Source organism: Trachymyrmex cornetzi, unplaced genomic scaffold (assembly GCF_001594075.2).
Source record: "Trachymyrmex cornetzi isolate Tcor2-1 unplaced genomic scaffold, Tcor1.1 scaffold117, whole genome shotgun sequence".
In the NCBI taxonomy this organism is placed as follows: Eukaryota; Metazoa; Arthropoda; class Insecta; order Hymenoptera; family Formicidae; genus Trachymyrmex; species Trachymyrmex cornetzi.
The window spans coordinates 666,804-684,926 of NW_017295730.1; the positions used below are offsets into that span (position 1 = coordinate 666,804).

General features: G+C 33.7%; 3 protein-coding genes across 4 annotated transcripts; 2 read left to right on the forward strand and 1 right to left on the reverse strand.

Annotated features, from left to right (window-relative positions):
• Positions 1-7,600: 7,600 nt before the first annotated feature.
• On the forward strand, positions 7,601-10,959 carry Pmi (Transmembrane protein Pmi). Its single transcript, XM_018513896.1, has 4 exons — positions 7,601-7,725; positions 8,960-9,177; positions 9,511-9,851; positions 10,015-10,959. Exons 1-3 carry the CDS (start codon positions 7,661-7,663, stop codon positions 9,795-9,797), a joined length of 570 nt encoding a protein of 189 aa, XP_018369398.1. The 5' UTR covers positions 7,601-7,660; the 3' UTR covers positions 9,798-9,851; positions 10,015-10,959.
• Positions 10,960-11,900: 941 nt separating this feature from the next.
• On the reverse strand, positions 11,901-13,727 carry LOC108766066 (dehydrogenase/reductase SDR family protein 7-like). The gene is made up of 6 exons (XM_018515113.1): positions 13,176-13,727; positions 12,895-13,038; positions 12,607-12,826; positions 12,455-12,539; positions 12,228-12,388; positions 11,901-12,138 (listed from the first exon to the last, which is right to left on the reverse strand). The coding sequence occupies exons 1-6, from the start codon at positions 13,326-13,328 to the stop codon at positions 11,939-11,941; spliced, it is 963 nt and encodes a 320-aa protein (XP_018370615.1). The 5' UTR covers positions 13,329-13,727; the 3' UTR covers positions 11,901-11,938.
• Positions 13,728-13,958: 231 nt separating this feature from the next.
• Positions 13,959-17,448, forward strand: LOC108766053 (zinc finger protein 420). 2 transcript variants are annotated; one of them, XM_018515101.1, is made up of 2 exons: positions 13,959-14,106; positions 14,182-17,448. In XM_018515101.1, the coding sequence occupies exon 2, from the start codon at positions 14,457-14,459 to the stop codon at positions 17,265-17,267; it is 2,811 nt and encodes a 936-aa protein (XP_018370603.1). In that variant the 5' UTR covers positions 13,959-14,106; positions 14,182-14,456; the 3' UTR covers positions 17,268-17,448. The 2 variants fall into 2 exon arrangements, with proteins under 2 accessions (XP_018370603.1, XP_018370594.1); XM_018515092.1 differs by having other exon boundaries at positions 14,098-14,329; positions 14,449-17,448.
• The last annotated feature ends 675 nt before the right edge of the window (positions 17,449-18,123 follow it).

Below are 18,123 nucleotides of genomic sequence, written 5' to 3' on the forward strand. Positions count from 1 at the left end.
CCGCCACCACCATCTCCTCCCGGTAACTTTCCTATTCTAAAAAAGTAATTAATAATCTTGAATTAAGTCTATATTTTGAAAACACACACATACTAAAGAAATATAAATTTTCTATTTATTTTTTCATAATATATTCAATTTATAATTTATTGTTTATTCTTATCTCTTAAAAACAAATAATAACAACAAATACAAATAAAAACTCAAATGTTAAAATAAAAACTATATAATTTAGAATAAAAGATAAAATAATCTTTCAACACATAAATATATTAATTCCTCATATCGCATTCGTGGTAAAACCCCACGCATTAAAATAATTAAAAAACCTACCAAATTGATATATACCGATACTAACCATGCCTTATTTCTTATAAATTCAATCGCGTTACTTACTTCTTCTCCTAATGCATATCCACTATAATGGATCTTCGCGACTTCTCTCATATGTCTGTGGTGCGCACGCTGATTGTACACAGTCATATGGGACCTGCAGTTTAACGTCGATTCTGAACGACGATTTATTAGAGAAGTGCTCTTGGCAAGGATACTCTCGGTGGTTTGCCATTGCCTTCCGAGAGGAGCTACGAGCGTTCGAAAACATTTTTCGGTTCTGCCTGAGATCGAACCCAGGATCTCTGGTATAGCAGTCTCATGCTGCCTGTTACGCCATGCTCGCACTCTGCGTTACTTACATTTTCTTTAATATTGTACGACAAACGTATCCCAGACGAAACGTATCCCAAACGTCTTCACAAGAGACTCGAGGAATATTGACCCTGTGAGAAGTATCCTCCGCTTCTCTTAACACCTAGAGTTTGAGGATTCCATAATCTGTCTATACTTATCCCGAATCCTCATACGAGCAACAGCGCTTTGACACAGAGCGCTGATTTGTGAAAAGCTGGTTGTGTGAGTAAAATTTACCCCCAGCGCTTTGACACAGCGCTTTGACACAGAGCGCTTATTAGTAAAAATCCGGTTGTGGGAGTAAAATTTATCCCCAGCGCTTTGACACAGCGCTTTGACACAGAGCGCTAATTGGTGAAAAGCCAGTTGTGAAAGTAAAATTTATCAATCAGCGCTCTGTGTCAAAGCGCGGTTGCTCGTATGAGGATCTCCAGTGAAAATTTCTTAGTCAAAGTGATGTCAATGTGACATCAAATTGATTAGGAATATGATGCCAAAAAGAATATTAATTAAAATGATGGCAAAATGACGATTATATGACTGCAAAACGCCCCATACCATGATGGTGACCTTGACTGCCATTTTGATGTTTGCTTGATATTAACAATTACCCAGCAAAAAATTAAGCCGTTATTTATTATTATAGTGACGTCCAAATGATGTTCTAAACATCAAAATGCCGTCCTAAACGTCAAAATGCCGTTAAGATGATATCAAAATGTCGAGTAACGTCAGCTTATTTACTGGGAAACTCTGTACAGAAATAAATGTAAGATTAATCTCTCTCTACTAATATTGATTTACTTTATTTTTTGGTATAGAGTACTCTAACTTTTTTAATTCGTTGAATTAAGAAAAGATAAAAAGTACTATAAAATACGTTAAACCACAATTAAGATTAATCTAGATTTTTAATAGAAACGTGCATTAATTCTGCATGTATTCATATTCAAGATTAACTTGATTTTTGAACCTAATAAAATAAATAACATTTGAAAGGGAGTATAAAATAACTGTATTATTATGTTGCGTAGGAATTGTTATTAATATTACTTATATTTGTGAATACAAAAATACTTGAAATTAAAGTAATAAAAATATATCTGTTATAGAGAGATAACATCAAATATATTATAATAATATAATATATTGAAATATGTAGAAATATGTAGAAATAATACCAACACATGCTACAAAGCAATGCCGGACATTTTTTGAAAAAATAATGGAACAGGCAAAATTGTCTCATCATAATGTTATCATTTTGACATCAATGTGATATTGATTGAATTTCTCGCATAATACTAGAATTATCATGTATAAACAATAATTTTCACATTCTTCTATTTCCTCACTTAAGACATCATTCTACATGGTGTCAATTTTTCGTCATATTGAACTATTTCTTTGACGCCATGACGACAAACGACGGTTTTGATGTCATAATGTGACAAAGTGATATCAATATGACAGTTATTGACATCACTTTGACTGATTGTGAGTCATTTTCACTGGGCTTAATGTTCTAAAGTAGTATTTCATATACAACGGCTGCCTGTAAAGAATAGCCCAGGCAGATTCGTCGTACTGAAGGATGCTTCATATGCTGGATTCACACTGCATCCGATGTGCGTCGTACGACGCTCTGCAACAGAATGATTTTATTTAATTGAGCGTTGTTGTTACGAATTTTAACTCACTGTTACTCCTATGGCTGCGATCAGAATCGTCATCCAAACGCAGATGTTTTGTTAAAACTATACTATAAAACTGAAACATTATATAAAATTGAAACATTAGTTTTCCTGTAAAAATCGCCGTTCCGTGTATCATTCATTGCGACGGAAGGTTAAATAGGGGAGGTTTTTAGCAGGTATAACATTGTAACAAGGTGTGTTCCGAGTTATTATACGCATAAAGCGCATGATGCATTGTTTGCTTTTTTGTTAATCAATTAATAAAGAAGGATAAAACGATACATCATGCGCTTCATGCATAACTCGTAACGCACCTATAGTGATTAACCTTCGCAGCACACATTGGGTCTTTCGTGTCCATGCCATTTCTAATAATTTTTATTTTTCATATACCTGTGAACATGGTCCTATGCCCTCCCCCCCCCCCCCCCCAAAAAACTTTGTAATAGAAGCCTTCCATTGGAAGGAATATAGGGGAACAACGGCGACAAGAAATCTCTGTGTTGTCGTTCAATACGGTCGCAAAGTTGCGTGAGAACCCTTAAGACCCATGTTTATAGTCGGAAGATGTCTTTTTCACAAGTAAGGGAATTAGTTATTTTATTATTTTTGTATTGAGTGGGCTTATTTTATTGTGTCTATATTTTTTTTGCTGTATTGACTGCTGGAAGCCGATATGCGAACTCCATAGATCACCGATATACAGCGTATGCATACCACAAAAAAATTTAATATTCTGTAATCACCTTTTTAATATTTCTGTTTACATTAAAAATAATCATTTTTGTACTTTAATAAAATCAAAAACTATTTTTTCTTTACAATACTCTATTTGTCCACATTAAAAATATGACATATTTAGATGCTCAAATAATTGCACTTTTTTTGTATCTGGCTCCTGTAATATTTTTTTTTTGTAAACTATGATATCTGTACAAAATCATCCTACAATGATTTTTTTTTTTTTTGGTACATATATATAGCAAACTAATAAATTATAAATATAATCGGGCTCTCATAATATTAAAGAATACAATAAAAAAAATGGACAATAAGAGCATGTACTCAGCGTGGGTCTTAGTATGCCAATTTCTACATAATTAACACAAGAATGCCTACATAATATATAAACGTACAATAATTATCTGTACCATATATTATTCGTATTACTCACTAGTTGTCTGACTCCCGTCGGGAAAACATATATTTTAATTTTATATCGTTTAAAGAGGATGTTGCAACAAATGTTTGTCTGTTTTAATTTTATATTTATAATTTTTAAAAATATGCTTTCTTTGTTTGTATCTCTCGCTCGTAGCCCTTCAGATTAGTTGTTTTATTTATGGTAATTTTTTTTTCAGTAAAACTGCACATATTTATAATATTATAAATATGTGTAGTTTTAGTAGATACTAAAAAAAATTATCATAAATGTTGTACTTGTCACATACATGTTATAATATATATTATTACATGATTGTGAGTCGTTTATTAGTCATAGTTAAGTAGTACAAGTCGTGGGGCACAGAGAGAGAGAGAGAGAGTGGCTACACAACAAGGTCGACTCGGGATCTACGGATTCGAGTTTGACCCCACCAGCGCCCCACATTTGCGGTTTTATCCGTTATTGACGAGTAAATTTATATTATTATATAATATTATAAATATTTGCAGTTTTAGTAGATACTGAAAAAAAATTACTCTTAACCCTGCTGCAAATTCCCATGGGTTTTTTCATAGCATAGGCGTATCGTGAAATTTTTTTCGGGGAGGGAGGGTTTCAATCAATCCAGGGATGTACCGTGCACCAATCGGAATAACAACCAAAAAAAGAAGGATTTTGCTATATCTTATATTAAAATTGGAAGGTCACGTTTTTTTTTTGAAGCCTTTTTTCAAAGGGATGTTTGAGTACTCCGATTTCGATGTGGCTTCGTATTCGGGGGTTTTAGGGATCGCTCGTTCCGAAATCGTGATAAAAATTTCGAAATTCAAAATGGCTGAACCAATATGGCGGACGAAAATGTTACGGAAATTCTAAAGGTTCTCCGATTTCGGTGAAATTTGGTATCATGAGGTTTTTGGGGTTGCTCGTTTCGAATTCGTGTTCAAAATTTGGAAATTCAAAATGACTAAACCAATATGGCGGATGGAGATGTTATGGAAATTTTAAAGATTTTTCGATTATAGTAATTTGTTTTAGGGGGTTTTCCGGGTCATTCATTTCGATCTTGTTCAAAATTTAAGAATTTAAAATGGCTGAACAAAATGGCGGAACAAAAGTTACGGAAATCTAAAAGATTTATTATATATATAGTTAGATATTATATATATATAGATAAAGTTTCATTGCGATGTAGAAATTGCATGGTTATATTGTTCTGTAAATAAACAAAATATTTCGGGTTGACATTATTTAAATTTTTGTGTATAAAAATTTATAATTAGAAGCACATATAATTAACCAGCTTGGCTCATCGACTCTTCTTTTAATTTATTTTATTGTTAACAAAATATATTGTTCCCTTATTTACAAAACACTTAATTTTTACGTCGCAATGAAACTTATAATTGCATTTTAAATACTTCAAGTACTTACACAAAAAAAGTTTAGATTAATTTTGTCATTATATGCTTTTCCAATTTTAGTACTGTAATAAGAAAATAAAATAATAATAATAAAGTAATAACAGATAAAGTAAATAAAGTATAAAAATGTGTTTAATAAAAATAAAATGCTTGAAACACAACTTTCATATGTATATACCCTGCCTGCACTATACGTAACAGAAACGTGCTGTTTTGGTCGCAAAGTCGCAGAAAATATGTAACGTCTCTTGCACATCGCAACGACGTGTATAGACATGCTATTTTGGTGGCAAAATTGTAGAAAATATGTAACGTTTTTTGCACGTCGCATAGACGTGCATAGAGAATATAATGTATAGTTGGCAAAATTGATTCTCGAAGAATGTATGGCGGTGTTTAGCGCGGATAAATATAGGAGTCAGGTTGGATTGAATGTACAAACGACAGTGTACAATTAAAAAGTAAGTAATTGTTTTTTATTCTTTTATAATTATAATTTTTGTGTATAGTTTCTCTACGCATAATATTTTCTTTTTCCGTTATTTTCAAACTGAATAATACTAATCGATAGAAAATTTGTTGAGGATCCTAACCCTATTTGTTACATTAACGGTTTTCAATATTTTGACATCAAAGACTTCATATATGACATGATTATAGATAAAGCCTATTGGATAAAATATCAGGTTAAGTCTAACCATAAGTTAACTCAACCAGATAATGAAAAACGATAATGAAAAACCGAGTCTTAGGTCGCAAATAGATGCTCAACATGTTGCATAAAGTCACAAATATTCGTCACTGCAACGTTGCTATCACCAAAAATTTGACTGTTAGTCACGTGTCAACGACGGCTGTGTTCCAAAATTGACTGCCAGTACTGAAAATCTATAGTGCATGTAACGTAAACTGTAGCATTTTCAGTGCTGGCAGTAAATTTGGAACACAGCCGACGTGTCTATTACGTTTCAAGAAGTCGTTGTGAAGTAACGTATGACGAGTTGGCACGTCATAGAGACGTGTTTGTCGCGTATTGTGCATGCGGGGTAGTTTATTATTTAAAAATATAAATATTAGCACATTTGTAAAAAATGGGTGTAATATAACTTTAATGTTAATACTTTTAAGCGAAATAAACATCCCGCGCATATAAGATTGCAGAGATGAATATTTCTGATCCACAGTTTGTGAATGTAGTACGATTATACGAATCAAATATCGATTTATCATCTGCAATCTTGAAAAATGGACGTATATATCCTCAGAAAAGTGGACTTTACTATGTAGTTTACATCCACTTTGTACAGTAGTGCGCGGCAGGATTTTTCGGTTACAGGTTTTGTGCCGTCATGTCCTATTTCAGGTTTCTCTCTAATATAATGTACGTATATTAAACTTCTTTAAAGTCCAGAATTTTATTTTTCTAGATAGTTTTGCAAAAATTTCCTGACACTTTTTCCTGATTTCCCTAATCGTTTTCAATTTCCAGTTGACAATTTCATGAGTTCCAGTTTTGCAGCGACCCTGAATGAGCATGGGATAAATTATAGCCACTCGTTTCTTAACTTTTTGAATATTTTCTACAACGCCATCCCTTTTTCCTCCTAATTCCTTCACGTAGATACGTGCATTTTGTCTCATACTTGAAACGCAGAATGCGTAAGAAGTACGAACGAAACAAATGGATTAGTCATGTACTTATCGTAAGGTTAGCTCATTTCATTTGTACCTTCCGCACTCTTTGTTTCTATCCCGTTTCTCACTTTTTCGTAAATATCTATATTCAATACTAAAAATGAGAAGAAACGTAGGGAAATAGACTTATACGCTTCTTTGTTGAAATAATTCTCGTGAATCTTCAAAAACCGATGTTTAAAAAACGGAGCGTAATTTGTACCGTTCACTCTGTTTGTGTGTTGAAATATTCAAATATGGCATAAAGAAACAGTATCGCACCTAAAGGTAGCGCAACCCCGATCAATAAATGTTTGAAAAACTAATAGTAACACACAATTTAAATTTAAAAATTGAATTAAACAGTTTAAATTGATTTAATAATAAAATTTGAATCGATAATAATCATACGCGTGCTTAAAATTATTTATAGAATTAAATGCGGTTACATTATTTAAATTAATATTTCCCATGTTCCTTCTGAAATTGTAATATAAACTTTGTTTTGCACGGAAACATACAAATAATTGTACAAATATTTTAATTGACTTATTCTAAGATTTAATTTGGAAAATTTAACTTTGATATCCATTCGATAATCGAAATATGCAATCATTCAAATGGAAGAACAATCGATTCTTCTACCTACATTTCTAATCGCACGATTAATATCAAATACTACAATTAATTAACATCTGTCCGCTACCAAAGTAATTATCTTACAGATATTACATTTCGATAGAAATTGATTTTGTCGCTCGTTCAAGGCCTCCGCGGTACGACAAGTTTAACGTTAGATATTACGATTGGAAAAATAATTCGCGCGCTTGCTTTTTCGGGGCCCGTTTGAAACCGGAAACGAAGGACGCGAAACGTTCAAACCGCCACCGCTGTATCCAACAGAAAATTTAAAATCGCCGGAACCGCCGGAGTCGCGTGAGTGACTCGCGCGCACCCATCAGCTGATTTTTGCGTCCGGTTCGACGAGTCATGCTTTTTCTTCCGGTCCGATGCAGACCGCCGTTTCAGTATCTGCGGGATCGACGGTGAAGATGGTAGATGAAGCTGGTGACAGGTTCGTAGACGGGATTATTCTCCGCCGTCGTCCGCGACGTCTCAACGCCACCCGTACGAGAGATACGTCGCCGGATCGACGTCTCGGCGACGCGATTCCCCGTCGCCATTGCGACGGAATTAACCTCAAAGTTACCGCAGCAGCGGGCGGCGAGTTAATTTTTAATAAATTTCCAGGCCTCGTGTGACTTCGAAGAACGTTATTCTTGATTTCGAGACAACGTTCGACGTGATTTTGTAGGGCACAGAGGAGATTTTTAGTCGCTACTTCGATTTTTCGACGCACTTCGTTGAAGCGGCTCACATTGGCTTCTGTCACTTTCACTATCGTTCTTTCTCCGATCTTTAATATATATATATATATATATATTTATATGTATATGTATACACGTCTTATCTCGTTATTGTGATAATTAATAGCGTCTAATCGCGAGACCGCAAAAAATACACGACTTTGATCTTATAATTAATCTCGCCAGGAAAACTTAGTACGCCATCAAAACAAATCTTACGTCGATTGACTGTAAACTGTAATCTGTGTCTTACATAACACATGAAAGGAAGAAATCTCAAAGAGGCCAGGATTTAATGTTGTTTACAGAGCACTTTATGATGCATAAATCGCAATTACATGTAGCATACATGAGATTATAAATAAATTACAAAAACTTAATCCCTTGTATGAGAACAATTTCTTTATTTTATTTTTTTTTCAAAAGATTTTGCACTGGTAGAAGTGACCCTGGCACGCTGAAGTGAATTACATAAATATTGCAAATGCAATTATGTTGCGAAATACAACATTAGCTTAGAAAATTTTTAAATAGCATCTCACGCAGAACAACAACTCATTATGATAGGAAAATAATGTTAAAATGACTCCAAAATGATCATTAAAAATCATTTTTCAATTATTTCCGATGTCATTTTGATGTTATTGTAACTTATTGTTCTGTTTGGGATGGAACGTTAAAGCAATAAATGCGTTCAGCAGTAAAAGCAGCTTTGCGATTGTTATAAAATTCTTTAATATAATTGGTCTTCTCCTTAGTTTATCACAGAATCTAAATTTATAAATATTAATTGTATTAAAAAGTCTTACAAAAGTTGCTAAGTTGCTTTTTTCTGCTGAATACGGTCAATGTTGCAGTAACATTAACAACGTTGCTGCGACATTCTTGGAATGTTCCATGCTATCTAGTATTACCTTATACATTTGTTTCTTTTTCTTGTAGGGATGAATCCTCTAATGTTGCCATTATCAGAGAAGTATACGATAGTGAAAATGCCCACGAAACATTCGAATACGAGTTAGAGCGAGCGCTAGAATCAGAATGCAGTTTAATCGTTATCGAGCCGTCGAAATTAGGTGATGAAACCTCCAGATGGATAGCGGTAGGAAATTGTCTTCACAAGACTGCCGCATTATCGGGTCTTGCTGCGATCGTCACAGGTTTGTCTAATTTATATAAAAAGTCCTCTCATGCACATTATAACAATTATTATTACAGGGAAATGTCCAGGATTTTTAAGTCTAGGTTTGATGTATCAGCATCACTTGTTTTCCTTTTCCTATCTCCATTAAGAACAAAGAAAGCTACAAGTATTGTATACATCAAGCCTAAAATTATAAATTTTGGACATCTGTATTGCTATATTATTCTTAATAAATTATGCGAGTGTTACAATATCATATGTATGTGTTACAATTATATGTTAACTCATTGTGGCTTAAAATTACATACATTGCTGATTAATAATATATTTTATAATATCTCTCTTACAGGATTAGTTTGGGGCGATCGACCGTACATCTGTGGTCCATTAGGTTTTACATCAGTTATAACCTGCGGATTATATACAGTCTCTTGGCAATTTGATCCCTGCTGCCAGTACCAAGTAGAGACTGATACCAGCAAATTACCGCACGTTGAGCTATTAGCTGTTCTAGGTCCGTCATCTCCGACGTTTCTTGTAAGGAAAGATGATAAGAGGAGACGAATTCTTCATACAACTATTGCATTGGCAGCCTTCGGTATTACTGCCTGGAGAGTATATCAGGCGTTCAAGTGAAAAAAATTATTACTGGCATTGGTTTTGACTTATAGGCCAGAATGAAATAATAAGGTAGGCCACATGATGTCGAGTTTCATAGTAGTAGGCCTACAGAATTCCTTGAATGAAAGGAAACGTGCAAACTCGTTTATTCTCATGCTGTGGTATATTAGGACACAAAGTATTCTCTCATTTTGACAATTGACTTATAACACTTTTTGATACTACCTCGCAGGTGAATGCTGCTTATGTGATGACTAAACCACATAAATACAAGTAAAGAGAGCCAGATTTTATCCGAGCTTTTACATTGGCATATAATTTGAGATCGTTATTTTTTGTGATCTTTATCTTGACAAAATTTTCAAAAATAATTATTGCAAAACTGGAAAGACTATGTAGTCTCTATAATGAAGAAAAAGAAATATTGACATAAGTGTTCTTAGAATGATTAAATTTACAATAGTACATATGAATTTAGCATTATGTATTTTTAGACTGTAAATAAAATAGGTAGAGAGAGAATACAATACGTATGATGTCAAAGGGTATGCCTAGATTTTCTCACCCAACAAAACAATCTATGTTGAATTAGATATCAGAAAGATATATTGACCATAAAAATTCAAGTTTAGATTTTATTTTATTATTCATAAATATAGAATAAGATATGTACTTTTTTCATCACAAGTGCGTGTACGAAACTTATTTGCATTAATCCCGTCAAATGAAAGTTGACATCGCAAACATTCCTATAAATGTTTAACGATAACAAAAATTAAAATTCTGTACATTACATTATACGAACTCTCATCACGTGATATAAAATTTATGATCGTACGAATGAAACATTCTCTCGTTTGTGTGTACATCGACACAGGAGCTCAAAAGGTGAACAGTGTACATAATTCTGAACATTGCTGTAGAAATTACAAATCAACCTTAGAATGATAACAGATATACTTTATTTTAAAATATCGTTATGTAATGAATATAGCACAAAATTTAAGAAACGAGAATTGTAAGATCAACATCTGGAAATCCATATATTTGGATTTCGTTTTAAAGAATTCTGTTTTTATATGAAGCGCAGGAATATGGTGATTTCTATTAAACTTGTTTCTCTAAATATGTTAAATTAACAAATTACAATACTAGAAAAGAAAGTCCATTGCACAGAACAAGCTTACTATTACTAACAAAAAATTACATTATAGCAAAAAATGTAATCAAATTTTATTTGAAGTACGTTACAATTTTTTCAGTATGCCTCAAGAGTGTGTAGTTGCATTCTATATTTATATGTACAATGTAACTACATACCAGAACCGTTTGCATAGTGATTACATAAATATTACGTAGTGATTAATGTATGTAATCGCTCGATGTTACGTTTAATATTACATTTAATTATATTTTATAATATAATATAAATTTTTATGATGTTTCTTTACATAATCTATTTTATTATATTAAAGAATAGATATATAATACAACTTAAGGAAGACATGAAAATTGTGATCAATATATGGGATATTGAAATGGCTAAATCTGTCATGACAATTAAGATTTTATTATGGTAGACATATTTTTTCAAGTCTTATTAAAATTGTTATATTTTAAGTAAGTTTGTACCACTTAAATAAATAGAGAAAATCAAATGAAGTGTTAACAATTCACAAAATAATTTTAATAACACATTGAATAGTACTATAAATAGATGTGCTATCTATCACTCTTGTGAACAATTTATATATTTTTATCATACAATTAATTACATATAATCCTGTACTTTGTCTTTACATTATAATATTCGAATATTTTACAAATAATTATTAAATAAATGTATATAATTGAGATCTTTATCACGTAAAATTTAAAATATTAGAATTTATTAATTTTATAAGCCATATATCAAGAGATGGATAGCACACTCTATACCTTTTCAGCGTCAGTTCCAATTAAAAGTTCATAGTAATAAAATGTACATAATGTAATTATCCGTAACCTCTGTCAAATTATATAATTACATGATATCTGATATTTTTTTATTTTACGTATAAAATAATCATATGTATACACATAACTCCACGATAAATAAAATGCAATCACGTTGTCCGTAAAAAAATCCGTATTTGTGATATCTAATTAAAATAATATTATTTGTCTCGTACTAATTTTCTCGCACGCTTTTGCATAATCCAGAAATAAAGCGAAGGACACAGAGTTCTAAGTACTATAGCACACTTTGGAGAAAACGATGCAACAGTAACTTCCTTTTCTTGTTTCAATACAGATTTTAAAATACATTCAGCTACATACTTTGGTTGAAAACCACTTTCAGTTGTTTTATCCATTACTATAATAAAATAATGCATATTAAAAAATTACATATGGAGAGGATATATTAAGATATTTAACATTTCTATTAAGAACATAGTTACTTACTTCCATAAATTTGCCCGTTTCCTGTCAAGGCATTAAGAGAAAGAGATGTTTTAATATACCCTGGATTGACAACTGTGAATTTTATATTTTTATCAGATAGCTCTGCTCTTGCAGTATCGTACCAAGCTTGTAATGCATGCTTAGATGCAGCATATGCAGATCTAAAAATTAATAATTAAGCAATTTGTCAAAAAAGAAAAGAAATTGACTTATAACTGAATACTTGCCTAAATGGAATAGCGATTCTCCCTTGTATACTACTTATACCTATTATATGACCAGATTTTTGCTCTATCATGTATGGGAGAACAACTGTAAATCAATGAATTATGAACCTATATGCAATAGTCTATATAAATCTCTTAAGTAATATACTTACTTTTGCTTAATGCAACCTGAGAGAAATAATTCGATAACATGACTTTTATATCTACATCAATATTTGTGTCAATAACTTCTCCTCTATATGAAATACCAGCATTATTGATTAGAATGTCAATTCTGCCATGTATCATTATAGTTTTTGACACTTCATTTTTCAAATTATTAATATCAGTTAAATCTAATGATAAAACAATAGGTGGATACGTTGGAACTGTCTGAAAGGAAAGCAAAATAATTGATATCCAATAAATTTGTCTATTGAAATGTGTATTATGTTACATACTTGATGAGTATTCATCAAATCGTTCTTTACTCTCTCTAATTCCTCTTTTCTACGAGATACCAAGATAATTCTGCAACCTAAGCTATAGAATGTGTGAGCTAGAGCTTCTCCTAAGCCAGAACTAGCGCCAGTTATCATAACAACCTGAATTAAATCAAATATAACAAAAATGTATCTACAGAAATATTCAAATATATATTTTGTAAATATATTTTGTTTACGTTTTATACGCGTTTTATACTTTTATAACAAAATTTTTTAAAAACTTTACAAGATATTACCTTATTAACAAAAGCTGTTTTTTTCCGCTTTTGCAACATAATATCATAAAAATGATACACCAACCAAGGAATGGTGATTGGAAAACCGAATAATTTGAATAACCACCATATAATTTTCCATCCTGCTAATGTTTCTTCCTTCTCGTTTTTCATGATAACACGAATTTCAATCGAATGTTGATAGAATTAATTAACGGTAATATATTTAATTATTAAACTGCTTATCAATTATTATCTATGAGTGTAATTATTTCTTGATCAAAGGTTGCCATTACTTAAGAAAGTTATTACAACTACAATCGCACAGTAATATTGCTTATGTCAGTCAGAAATATAACCTTTGAAACTTATGTCATCAGATAAATACAACGAAGTTTGCCGCTTTGCGATAAGAGACCTAATCCTTTTATTTGCACTTTTTACACTTTATATCAGTTTTCCTTCTTCTGAGATCTCCTATATGTATCCATCCATCTCACTTTGAAGATAGAAGTGTAAAATAAAATGCAGAGCTAAGGAAATATCTCAGATTTACTTTTTTTATTGCCCTTTTTTCTATATATATATTTCTTCGTAGCAAGTAATTTTCATTTAAACAGCAGCAAGAAATATAATTTGTAAATATATAATATATAAAAGAAAATTAATTATTTTCAAAATCTTTTTAATTATCACTTATTATTTATTGTATGTCTTCCCTAGTTAATCCAAAAAATCAGACGCATCGATATTTCAACGAGGATATAATAACGATATTTAATTATTTGAAAGTATCGAGAGTTCTTCTATCGAAGGACCGTTCACTATCGCACAACTTCAGGCAGTGCCCGATATGGGGCACTACTTCATGAATAACCTCGCAAGTATTACAGCTGACAGTGTTAATTGAATCATCAAAATGACTTGATTCATTCTTTCGGGAATTTCTGTCGTACGCATCTTCAAATCACTGCAAATACGCTCTCATAAATCGTATGTAAAACTGTATATCTTTCTTTCTTTTCAGGTCGATGTCGGTTGATGTCAGTTCCCGTATTCCCACAGAACGAAAAAAGCAATATATATTACTCAGTGGCTGCAAATCGTGCACGATAATTGTTGCGACGTGTTACTGGCGTCTAACAGAGCAATAAACACGAGTACGCGACGTCCAGGTATGATAAACCCCAACTTAACCTAGAAGACCTAACTTGAGGTGAAACTAGGTTCCCTCGAGCATCGTCGTGCACGTTACAATACGTTTTGTTAATATATGTTGATGTAATTTAAATAGTGAGCAGAATGGAGACTCACGAGACAGAACATTACGTGACGTTTCCCCTTGGTGAAGTACATGATGCCATAGAGGAAAACATGATATCTCACGAGGAGATATGCGAGCAAGTCGACGAATGTGTTCTCCAGGAAGGCCTTACAGAGGTCACGGTCAGTAATACTGCTAGTACTGACATCGTAGAGTCGCAAGGTACCGTCGAGATCCTTGCGGAACAGTCGGAAGAGGAGGACGATACTCAGGTAGTATATCCGATGTACATCAAGCAGGAGGAACAGCAGCAGTATACATCAGGCGACGACGAATCCATGGCTGTGGAAGCTCTACGTCAACTGGGTGGTATGTATCCATGCTTTGAGGACAAGAAGATCAGTTGCCCGGTCTGTAAACATCTCTTTACCCAAGAAGAAATAGTTGAACATCAAACTGTATGTCAGTCAACATCCAAGCTATCTTGCACCACTTGTGGAGAGAGATTTGAAAGAAAGATTGATTTGAATAATCATATGGTTTGCCATCAAGTGGACCGTCCTCATGCATGCAGAACATGTGGTAACTTGTTTCGTTCCAAGCAGAGTTTGCAATCGCATACGATACAGGCACACACGCAACACGTTGAACGACCACACAAATGTACCATTTGTGGCTCGGACTTCCAGAGGCCTTCCAGTTTGTCCAATCACATGAAGATACACACGTATGTTGCGGGACGAGCCATCATGCAGTCTCAGAGTAATAATATATCACAGCCAGCGGAGACATTCAGAAAATGGCCAGAAAATCCGCCTGATTCACAGAACACTTCTCAGGTGGTATTATCCTCTTCATCTGTCGAATCTGTACAAAACTATGATGTATGTCAAGTTCAATGGCCGGTCTCGTCATACAATTTTAATAGCGGACAATCGATAGTTACCACAATGCCGAGTCAGGATACCAAGATGGATACGCTGCAAGAGTTTACAGTGATGCCCAATGGTGAAATGACGCAATTTAGCGAGTATACCGAGCAAAATAATATCAATGATTCCGTAAATAACAGTCAACAGTATAACATAACGATAAATTCGTTCAACACTCCCGATGGGATAGTCAAAGTCGAGACACTTTACAGATGCGATAATGCGAATAAACAAGATTACGCAGAAGCCGAAATGAATAATAGCAAGCAGTACATATGTAAGCATTGCGGAATGAAATTTTCCCGTGCGACCGCTTTGGCATCTCACGAAAAGATTCATGCTTCGAAGAACAACTGGAATATGCCGATCGAATGCGAGTACTGTGACAAACAATTTCAGGACGAGAATCACTTGACGACCCATCAAATCACCTGCACCAAGAAAATAATGCAAAACAACATCGAACAAGGTGTGTCTAACAATAAATGGGGTAAGCACGCTTGTTCGGAATGCGGAAAGAAATTCACGACCAAGCAGAAGATGTTTCGCCACCAGTGGATTCATCGCAAGAAGACTCACTCGTGCGAGGTGTGCGGCTCGCAGTTTGAGAAGCAGAACGAGCTGGACGAGCACAGATTGTCGGTACATCCTGGAGATTCGCCATTTACTTGCATGGAATGCGGAAAAAGCTTCGTGTCGCGACAGGGTCTTTGGGAACACGGTAGAACGCACGCTGGAAGTCCAGCCCATTTTCAATGTGATACCTGTTCGAAAACGTTCTCGTCTCGTCAGGGGTACTTAATACACAATCGTACACATACTGGTGAACGACCGTACGGCTGCAAATATTGCTGGAAGGCGTTTCGAGACGGTGGAACTCTGAGGAAGCACGAGCGAATTCACACAGGGGAGAGACCGCACGTGTGTCCATTGTGCTCGAGGGCTTTCAATCAGAAGGTAGTCCTGCGCGAACATGTTCGATGGGTTCACGCAGCGGGGAAAAACGAAACGGAAGGAAGTCCTCCGTACCAGTGTCCGCTTTGCGGTGCTCTGAATCAGGATCGCGACGAACTCTGCGCGCACATCGTCAAGCATTCGGATCAGATGATAGCTGAAGCAAAGGCGAAAACTAATAGCGACGCCTCTCCAAAGTCGAAATCAGTAAAGAAAAAGTCGTCAAAGTCATCATCGTGTAACGTGAACACACAAACGGAGCAGAATTTGGACTTTATGCAGAAAGCGGAGCAAAACGAAGCCTTATTGTCCATCACGGATACAGCTGATAAATCGGATGATATGCATGATATAAACGAGAAGCAAAACAACGCGTATGTTGTAGTTGCCGCAGAAAAACGTAGTGATGGCTATATAGAAATAGCCGAGCTCAAGCATAGCAATATACGATTTATCGTTGATGGCAAAGAAGATGAGAATATCCAGGTACTCCAAGTAGAACAGGATCAGACAGATCCTCTCGATATTGCTATAGACAAGCAAAACGACGCAACGAACATTATGTCCGCAGAATCTGATACATTCGATGAAACAGTCGGGCAGAATGATATGCCCACGATACATTTGATTGAGTCTAAACAGGACAACACTCTAAATATAATATCGAAGCAGAACGAATCGCTACCCGTTCTAGCGATACCAAATCCGCAGGGTCATGAGAATTATTCCAGTCAAATCGTACAGATAAGTGGCGCAGATATGTCTATGGACGTTGAAACTCTGAAAGAGAGAAAGAACTGTATTAAAAATGAGCAAAGTTCTTTAATACCGGACGAAACATCACATGTTATTATACAGTATCATCACGACAGCGATGATGGAGACGATTTTATTTGCGAAATCTGCGAAGAAAGATTTGAAGGCAAAACTACATTGAAGGAACACATCAAGATACACATATAATTATCATTTCCACTTTATTGTTTGCATATTGCTTGTGATATTTCACATGCTATTAATGACTCTATAGAAAGTATGTGTGAGTATATACATGATGAATGTCCCTTACCAGCGACTTAAGGTTCACAGGATTTATTTATCACCTGTAACAAGTAACAAGTTTAATTTCTAGAGAAGTATGTAAGTAAAACAAAATTATTCTAATAAGAAGTTAATGTACATAAATTGCACAGTTATTGTACATAAATCTAATTTACAATATACATTTTAGTTTTTTAAGTTAATTATACAGGTAAAACATATTTATAAAACCCGAAAAAAATGCTGTAATATGGCTTCGTTTGTATGTACACAGGGCTGGACATGTATTTGAAATACTTTTATTTGAAAAACAGTATTGGTAAGATAATTATATTTTGTATTTTGTATTTAAAATACTAGCATTGATAATCAACCTTATTATTTGAATTACAAGATACAAAAAGCTTTCAATCTTTCAATTTTAAATACAAAATACGTAATACTTTTATTCCGCTGACATAAAAAATACAAAATACGCGTGTATTGCAAATAGTGTGTTTTAAATAAAAGTATTTCAAATACATGCCAGCCCTGTATATACATATATACATACACACGCACATATACATACATTATATACATGTATATATATATATAGGCACATATACATACATTATATACATGTATATATATGTGTGTGTATATGTATATACTTTTTTGTTTTTTTATTTAAATGTGTCTTACAATATTTTTAATTTTGGAATTATGTTTTATTTATTTTTTTGGAATATATACCACAAAGTTGTTCAACTCATGATACTTCTGGATAAAGGACCCC